Source organism: Rutidosis leptorrhynchoides, chromosome 4 (assembly GCF_046630445.1).
Source record: "Rutidosis leptorrhynchoides isolate AG116_Rl617_1_P2 chromosome 4, CSIRO_AGI_Rlap_v1, whole genome shotgun sequence".
In the NCBI taxonomy this organism is placed as follows: domain Eukaryota; kingdom Viridiplantae; phylum Streptophyta; class Magnoliopsida; order Asterales; family Asteraceae; genus Rutidosis; species Rutidosis leptorrhynchoides.
Genome location: NC_092336.1, coordinates 14,910,715 through 14,920,111, shown reverse-complemented (window position 1 = coordinate 14,920,111; position 9,397 = coordinate 14,910,715). Strand labels below are relative to the sequence as shown.

Genomic DNA, 9,397 nt, shown 5'->3' with positions numbered 1-9,397 from the left:
TTGTTAAAGATCCTTAATCGGACCAACAATATTAAAAAGCAAAACTATGGTCATCGTTTTATTAGTTTATTATTAGTTGTTATTGACCAGCTGCTGTATATAATCTATATCAGCCATGAACTTATAGATGATTTACATTGGTTCTCCTCATGTACTTTGTGTCATGAGATAGGGAGAGGTCATGGAGTCAATTCTTAGGGATGACATGATTTTCTTTAAATCAATTAAACACCAATAATGGTGGTATATATTGACCCTATAGGGAGGTTTTACCGGATTCATTTGCGGACCCCTACCCGGCCACTGCCCGAATGGATGTGTTCCCGGGTACCGTCGATCGGGTTCGGGTTTCCGCCCGAACGTGTGTGTTACGTGCAAATGATGAGGGTCGTTGAAAGAAATGATCTACTGATGCCAAAAAAATCGCCGTTAAAAAAAATAAAAATAAAAAATACTAATCAGTAATCACTATCACTATCACTAATATTAATTATCTGCTAATTCTAATCCCATTTATTCAACGGAAGACTTTTCAAAAAGATATTAAAACATGTAACATCAACAACGTTTATAATATAGCATAATACATCTGTGTATATCCCATTTTCATAACACTGTATAAAGTATATACTTTATTTCTACTTCTACTCCTATTATAATGTGGTTAATAATGTTCGATTAGTCACAATATTTTTCATTATGTATGTGTACATGTAGATTCATCAAACAGTTATACAGCAGATCACCCAGTAAACATTTATATATTTATAACGTATTCAAACTAGAGAGTAATGAATAATTTCAAACTATAGTGTGTTAAAAATGTGAAAAATATTGAATGACCAATTAAAAAACCAACCACTCCAGTAAACATTGTAATCCCTTCGCATAAACTATATGAAAATATATGAAAATGCTGAAGATGCTTGTTGCTTACCAACCATCTGAAAGCATGCATTTCGATCTCTCAAATGATCAAACATTTGTTACAAACACACCCATGTAAATTAAGCATTAACTTACATTACAATCAAATGATCATGACAAGCGTCAGAAATAGACTTTTAGGCACAAAAAGCATTGGCATTCAGACTTTTTTCAAAAATAGGGGCGTCGTTAACTTTCAAAAAGACGTATGCTTCAACTCCATTACCACCAACATCATCCATTAAATACGCTGTGTTTTCCAATGCTACTGTCCCAGGGCGGCCCAAATTGGCTTTCCGAAGCCAAAGTTAGCTTCATAAAAAGGGAACTTGCACCAACTACTGAATGCAATCAAATGAGTAGATATTGGAATATTGGCCATCTCTAAAATCGAATCCAAAACCATTGATTTTCCTTCTTCGGTATCGTGGTGTACTTTTGAGAAGTTATTTACAGCTTTTATGACTGAATCACTTATAACATCTGCCAACTCTATGGTAGTTTCATAAATACCAGATTTTGTGAAACAATATGCCAAAAGATTCCCACAAGAATGCTTAGGAATTAGGGATGCCATTTTTTCCCTAACATTCATTGGTTGCATGACTATACACTCTCTTGGATATTTGTTTATCGCGCGATCCAAATCAATGAAAGCCTTTGAAAGGATGGCCATTACCAATTGTACCTTGGACCAACGACGAGTGCCAGTATTTCCACTTGCGAATGCAGCTTTTGCTCTCATGTTTGATATTTCACTCTCACTAAACGAGTATTTCTTTCTTGTATACTTGCTTCACAAATCACCGCTAATAGTTGGTATATTTATAGGACGAAGACCACGAGCAGGTAACAGCGTTGACGAGTTGAAACATGCCCCTGAGAATTCAAACTCATTTTCTTCTCGATTTATAGCAGCCCAAACATTTAGGAATGTACACAAAGTGGAGGCGTCAACAATCTTGTGTGTAGCGCTTACACCAACTGCTACCCCTCCACACTCAAATTTAGTAACTTGTATTGAAAGTAATGGGCCGGTCAACTTATGAGCCGCACGACTATTGAATGAAATGAATTCATCAACCAATTTAGGATCCATTTCAGATCCAATAATTTCTTGAAGTTTGATGTTAACTTTGGCGTGTATAAATTCAACACCTTCGTCGTTACACTCAACTATTTGAGTTTCATCAATATATCTACCAGCAAGAGGGTATAATCGTGTTAAGGTTTTCTCAAGGGATTTTTCTAACCCAACAACAAACTTCCTATTCTGATAACTAATCGGTGGGAAGAAAAGAACGACATTCACATTCCAAAAAAAAGCTATCTCATCGATGAGGCCTAACTTATAGTGACGATGGGTTTGAGGGGTTGGGACTAAAGGTTTTATGAATATGCTTAATTGTTTTGAAAGCTTCATCATCATCAGTGTTTAATACTCTTTGGTTGAAGAAGAGTTGGAAGATCACAATGCATTCACCTAAATTAGAGCTACATTTATAGATAATATATTAGTCTTAGATGCTTCAATTATATTATATTTAACTACTGGAGCTTGAGTGTAAATGCAAATATAAATATAAATTTAAAATATAAATGGGTATGCGTTGACTTTTTTAGAATCTTATACTTCTGCACGAATCAAGAATGTATATATTATATAATCATATAGACTTTTTTGCTCGTTCGTCCCTTACACTATTTGACAATCAGAGTCCCTCAGTTTCTTTTGCATTTAGAATCCCTTGATTTTCATAAAAGTGCATTTAGAATCCCTACGACTAACTTCCGTTAAAAAAGTCCGTTAACCTTTGACATGTGCGGTAAATTTGTCTTTTTACTCATCTTCATCTCCAATATTTCATAAACCATAATTTCTTTACTCTAATCTTCATCTTCCTGAAATTTTAAACCATAACTTTATAAACCTTCGTCTTGATCAACCCAGTTACAATCACAAAATTTTATATCCAATCAACAATTTCTTTGATGTACCAGCTTCATCATAAAATTCAATAAAAAAATATGATAAATATCATGTTGTTGAGGTCGTAGCAGACCAATTCATCACACTACTAAACAAATTACAAAGATTATGAAGTAATTCATAACTAAAGCCATTTAATAGATTCAACACATGTTATTAATCGACAAGAGAGATGGGAGACACCAAAAAGTTAAAAAAGAAAGAGGCACCAAACAACTGTTCGCTACTCCTACAGCTAAAACCTTTTTTTTTTTTTTTTAATCATATATAATAATGATGAGGAATGATGATATATTAAAGATTCAAAGATAATCCCCATATTTTGATATATTAAAAACAAATTTTTTTTGATTTATTTGTCAAAATATGTAGAAACCCCAATTTCACTCGACAAATGAAAAATGACATAATTACGCTCCTCGTCCCTGTGGTATATATCAAATAACACTCCTCGTCCTTTTGCCGAATTTTCTGCATTCCTCGTCTCTGTGGTATTAATTTATTTCACTCCCCGTCCCTCCGTCCAATTCCGTCAATTTCAGCCGTTAAATGGAGTCATGTACAAGGCATGTGAGGGTACTTTCGTTACTTTACATATTTATTTCTCCAATTTCTTTCTTTTTTATCTTAAAATGAACCCTAAATAAATCAAAGCCATCATCTTCATCCCCTCTCTCACCTCTTTCATCTACATCCTTTTCGTTGTTTACTCACATCACCACCATCAAGAACGAAGTTGCCTGCAGGTTTTCGATGAGCAATCGTGCAGGTTATCGATCTCGATTATTGCCACAAAACTCATACTATAAAGAGCGGAAGATGAACAGATTCCCTCTAGACAATGAACGTAAGCTAACGATTTACGATTCCGGCTACATGTAAGCTACTAGATCCTACATCAAGGGTTGTTTTTTTATCTTTTCTTCAAGCTCTAATTTTTCCCCCAAATTGTGTTTACTTATCAAATAATTGCGGTTACAGTAGTGATTTGGTGTTCTTGTCTCTTTTGAACATTATATTTGAGATGAAGATTTGAATATTGCTAGATGTTATTTTCTGGTGTGTTGTAAATATTAATTTGAAAACCAACTTGTTATAATTTGGGTGTAATAAATTTGTGAGATGTAATCAACAAAGAAATTTGTGATGTTCAGTATACTTTTGTCTGTTGTCAAAGCTTGTGCCACATCTAGAGATCTTAATGAGGCTCAAAGAGCTTATAAAGACACTGTTACGTTTGAGTTTCATCACGATCTTCTTGGATGTGATTTCTTGGACCTCAATATGTTCTTCTTATGTTACCTGTGGGAAGCCAAAGTTGGGTCTCCAAGCCTTTAGAGATATGGGTTTAGATGGAGGAAAACCCAACTCGGTTTCAATTTCTTCCATTCTACCTGCTTGTTCTGATTTAAAGATGGAGTTTTTGGATGAAGATGAAGAAGCCAGAAGATGAAGATGAATAAGCCAAAATGATAAGGGAAAGGTAAAATGACGAAAATACCCCCATATCCATGGCACATGACTTGACCTAACGGCTAAAATTGACGGAATTAGATGGAGGAGCGAGGAGTGAAATAAATTAATACCACAGGGACGAGGAATGCAGAAAATTCGGAAAAAGGACGAGGAGTGCTATTTGATATATACCACAGGGACGAGGAGCGTAATTATGTCATGAAAAATCACAAATCAACTTACCTTATAATATAATCAATCATCAAAATCAAACAAGCGAAAGAAAAAGATTTTTAAGAACGTAAAGCATTAGCATTTTGACTTTTTTCAAACATAGGGACGTCGTTAACTTCCAAAAAGACATGTGCTTCAACTCCATTACCTCCTGCATCATCCATCAAATATGCTGAGTTTTTCAGTGGTACTGTCCCAGGAGCAACCCAAATTGGTTTTCCAAAGCCGAAGTTAGCTTCGTAAAAAGGAAACTTGCACCAACTAGTAAATCCAATCACATGAGTAGATTCCGCAATGTTGGCCATCTGTAAAATGGAATCCCAAACCATAGATTTTCCTTCTTCTGTATCATGGTGTACTTTTGAGTAGTTATTTACAGCCTTCTTGATTGAATCGTTTATAACATCCGCCAATTCAATGGTAGTTTCAAAAATCCCAGATTTCTTGATACAGTAAGCCAAAAGATTCCCACAAGAATGCTTAGGAATTAGGGATGCCATTTTCCCCCTTAGATTCATTGGTTGCATGACTATAGACTCTCTTGGATGTTTATTTATCGCACGATCCAAATCAATGAAAGCCTTTGAAAGGATGGCCATTACCAACTGTACCTTGGACTAACGACGAGTGCTAGTATTTCCACTTGCGAACGCAGGTTTTGCTCTAATGTTTGATATTTCACTCTCACTGAACGAAAATTTCTTTCTTGTATACTTGCTTAACATATCACCACTAACACTTGGTATATCCATAGTACGTAGACCACGTGAAGGAAACAACGACGATGAGTTGAAACATGCACCTGAGAATTCAAACTCATTTTCTTCTCGATTTATAGCAGCCCAAACATTTAGGAATGTACAGCTACCACTCCACACTCAAATTTAGTAACTTGTATTGAAAGTAATGGGTCGGTCAACTTATGAGCCGCACGAGTATTGAGTGAAATGAATTCGTCAACCATTTTAGAATCCATTACCGATCCAAGAATTTCTTGAAGTTTAATGTTAACTTCAGCGTGTATAAACTCAACACCTTCATCATTACACTCAACGATTTGAGTTTCATCAACATATCTACCGGCTAGAGGGTATAAATGTGTTAAGGTTTTCGCAAGGGATGTTTCTAGCCCAACTATAAACTTTCTAATCTGACCACTAATCGGGGAGAAGAAAAGAATGGCCTTTACATTCCAAAAAGGAACTACCTCGTCGAATAAGCTTAACCTATAATGACGATGAGTTTGAGGGGTTGGGACGTAAGGTTTTATGAATGTGCTTGATTGTTTTGAAATCTTCATCATTATTAGTGTTTAGTACTCTTTAGTTGATGAAGAGCAAGAAGATAACAATGCTTTCACCTAAAACGGAGCTACATTTATAATTAACTTGAGATCTTAGATGCTTCAATTTAAATTAATTATTGGAGTGGAAATGCAGGCAGTGATATATAAATTCAAGGCATATGCGTTGACTTTATTAGAAACTTATATTTGTATAACTTGTCAGATATTCTAGTAGACTATAATGACTTAGAAATGACAATTTGTGTCACTAATATGGCAATAATTGTATATACGAAGTCTACATTAATGGTATATGTTAGTTGTGCCACTAGTATACATGTACATTAATGTCATGTAGAGTGATTTGTGACACTAATGGTAATAGTATACGTTAGTTGTGCCGTTAGTATGCATGTATATTAATGTCATACACAACATTTTTTGACGGCAAAATAATATATATATATATATATATATATATATATATATATATATATATATATATATATATATATATATATATATATATATATATATATTGGTAGGATCAAGAGGGAAGTAACCATTCGGGGGGAAGCGGGGGGAAGCAAAAACTTTTTTTTTTCGTTTTTTGAAAAAACTTTGTTCACGAACATTATAGATGAGATGAAAATATGAACATTTAGTAGAGACACTTTGTGATAAATGTTTTTATTTTGGCGGAAAAACGCTCGAAGAAGTAATATATAACAATTATCGTGTTTTTCGAGCGTATTTTGAGGTTTTAGCTATTGGGGTTTAGATATTAGGGTTTAGATATTAGGGTTTATAGGGTTTAGATATTAGGGTTTAGAAATTTAGGGTTTAGGGTTTAGATTTAGGGTTTAGATTTAGGATTTAGATTGAGTTTTTAACACTTAAGGTTTAGAGTTTAGGGTTTAGGGTTTGGTGTTTTGGGTTTATAACCCAAAACACCAAACCCTATACCCTAAACCCTAAACTCTAAATCGGGCTAAATTTTACTTCACAAAACATGAAAAAAAAAACGTTCGTATTCTTCACGAACAATATTATCTTGAATGTTATTTTTGTCGATCATTTTCCCGCCTAAATAATAACATTCATCACGAAGTGTCTCTTCTAAATGTTCATATTTTCGTGTGATCTTGATGCTGGAAAAAAAAAATTCAAAAAAAACGAAAAAAAAATTCAAAAAAAATTTTGCTTCCCCCCGATTGGTTACTTCCCCATTGATCCTGCCCCTATATATATATATATATATATATATATATCAAAGCAGTGTTGTTACAACTGGTACGAATCGTTCATCCCGTATGATGTAAAAACTGCATTCTACATGATCGACATACATAATACAATCCATTGAAACCACTGGATATAAAAGTATAAAACTACTTGCAAGAACCACATATTGAAACAAATTGTTGTGCTAATATGTAATTACATTAGTGACACAAGGTATAAAGTGTCAATTTTATTTGGTGATGTGCTTTCACCTTATAAAAAGTTAATTGCTTTAATTGTCTTCTCAAGTCTAAATGCAACTACTAATTGTCTAATTCATAATAGGTAGTGATATATTCACCACTAATTTTACTACATCCACCATAACAGTGTATTAACAGGTTGTATCGTACAACCTGTTAATGCACAGTTCATGGTGGATGTAGTTAAGATAGCGGTACATATATCACTCCCCATAATATTTTCATTGTTTTATAAGCCATAAAAACTCGTGTACACACACAGCTCGATAAATTTATATTAGTTAATTACTGAAGATATAAACTTAATGAATAAACAATAAAGATTGAAATCAAGTATATATGCAAATTCATTAATTCTGTATGAAAGCTTTTTGAATTGCAAGAGTTCATCGTTGACATTTTATCAAACGAGTGCACATGCATTAAATTATCAAATAATAGTGCCTGAGTATAGCTATTTTATATGAATCACATGGTGCAGATACATCAAATCAAAGAAAGAGTATTAAAAGGTATACAATCGAATCAAAGAAAGAGTATTAAACAGTATACAATGGCCACCTAATTACACTCTATCTGGTTGATGTTGATGCAATTATTAATATAAAAAATATATTGACAAAGAGATTAATCAATAGCCATTAATAATACACTTGACTACATCCGATATCTCCACGCTAGGGTAGAGTGTAATAATCCATCCGATCGTTCAAAGTATCTAATAATTTGGTCAATCTTAGCCTTGTTATATTTGTTACAGTATTTCCAAATTTGGTTTGGTTAAGTGCACGTTAGAGTTGTTATGTATCAGTTAATGATTGTTAAGAAGTTTTGTGTAAATTTTGGAAGACAGATACTTATTATTATTACTGTATTATTCTTATTTGTTATCGTTGTTACATTTCTGTTCTTAAGCCCGCGACCCTCTCGTTTTCTTGGGAAATTGATGAAAATACACTTTTTTTTAAGGCTTCAAACAAAATACACTTTTTAAAAAAATTGTCTTTTTACACCATTCGGTAGACGGGATTTCTGTCTACCACCTTTATCTGTCGTCTACTACCATTTTTACAAAGCAGTAGACAGTAACAACAAGGTAGTAGACAGTGAGAACAAAGCAGTAGACAGCCAATTACAAGGTAGCTGACCGTCTACTGCCTTGTTGTTACTGTCTACTACCTTGTTGTAGGTGTCGACTGATATGTATTATTGGTGTCAACACCTACAACAAGGTAGTAGACAGTAACAACATGGCAGTAGACGATCAGTTACCTTGTAATTGGTTGTCTACTGCTTTGTTCTCACTGTCTACTACCTTGTTGATACTGTCTACTACTTTGTAAAAATGGTAGTAGACTACAGATAAATGTGGTAGACAGAAACTCCGTCTACTGAATGGTGTAAAAAGAATTTTTTTTAAAAAAGTATATTTTATTTGAAGCCTTAAAAAAAGTGTATTTTGAACAATTTTTCCGTTTTCTTTGTTTAGCCGATTTATTGTGTGATTGTTGTGTATCATCTTGATACTCAAACAATCAATTGATGATAACAATCCTCATATGTTGGTTTAGACTGTGAGTGTTTATTTCTGAAGGGTTAGGAATACTTTTGTTTTGTTTTTTGGGCATTGCTCTGTATAGGTTAATCCGAGTACAGTATTTCCAGATTCATCTTGTATTTTCAAATTTGTTTCCAAAACATATATGTTATTTAGGGTACTGAGTTTAATTGATGGATTTGTTTCTAATTAAAAAATAAATAAAAAATCAAACCGACAATTAGGCATATTCTAAACCCAAGTGGGGGTGATGGGTTTAAACTTTAAAATTCCACTTTCATTCCCATTAGCCATTTGTATATTATAGAAAAACAGAGAAAAATGGTACCAACTTTAGTTGCTACATGAAAAATTCATATATCTTTCACTTGTTTTAACCTTCAAAAGATGTTGCAAATGACTACGAAGCATTTGAGATGGCAATTGACTCACTTAATTATGACCATGCCCATGTGGGTTTG

The 9,397-nt window shown here is 33.6% G+C and overlaps 3 protein-coding genes across 3 annotated transcripts; all 3 read right to left on the bottom strand.

The window, feature by feature from the left end:
- Positions 1-1,192: 1,192 nt before the first annotated feature.
- LOC139840426 (pelargonidin 3-O-(6-caffeoylglucoside) 5-O-(6-O-malonylglucoside) 4'''-malonyltransferase-like) lies at positions 1,193-1,672 on the bottom strand. The gene has a single exon (XM_071830693.1). The coding sequence runs from the start codon at positions 1,670-1,672 to the stop codon at positions 1,193-1,195; it is 480 nt and encodes a 159-aa protein (XP_071686794.1).
- Positions 1,673-1,723: 51 nt separating this feature from the next.
- Positions 1,724-2,356, bottom strand: LOC139840425 (vinorine synthase-like). Its single transcript, XM_071830692.1, has one exon. The coding sequence runs from the start codon at positions 2,354-2,356 to the stop codon at positions 1,724-1,726; it is 633 nt and encodes a 210-aa protein (XP_071686793.1).
- Positions 2,357-4,665: 2,309 nt separating this feature from the next.
- LOC139840424 (pelargonidin 3-O-(6-caffeoylglucoside) 5-O-(6-O-malonylglucoside) 4'''-malonyltransferase-like) lies at positions 4,666-5,909 on the bottom strand. The gene is made up of 2 exons (XM_071830691.1): positions 5,469-5,909; positions 4,666-5,223 (listed from the first exon to the last, which is right to left on the bottom strand). The coding sequence occupies exons 1-2, from the start codon at positions 5,907-5,909 to the stop codon at positions 4,666-4,668; spliced, it is 999 nt and encodes a 332-aa protein (XP_071686792.1).
- Positions 5,910-9,397: the final 3,488 nt, after the last annotated feature.

What these genes read in the sequence shown, in the direction of transcription:
- LOC139840426 (XM_071830693.1), bottom strand. Translation starts at nt 1,672, where the DNA reads ATGAGAGCAAAAGCTGCATTCGCAAGTGGAAATACTGGCACTCGTCGT.
- LOC139840425 (XM_071830692.1), bottom strand. Translation starts at nt 2,356, where the DNA reads ATGATGATGAAGCTTTCAAAACAATTAAGCATATTCATAAAACCTTTA.
- LOC139840424 (XM_071830691.1), bottom strand. Translation starts at nt 5,909, where the DNA reads ATGATGAAGATTTCAAAACAATCAAGCACATTCATAAAACCTTACGTC. An exon ending in TTGAGTGTGGAGTGGTAGCT is followed by an intron (nt 5,224 to 5,468) that starts GTACATTCCTAA and finishes ACTCGTCGTTAG; the next exon opens with TCCAAGGTACAGTTGGTAAT.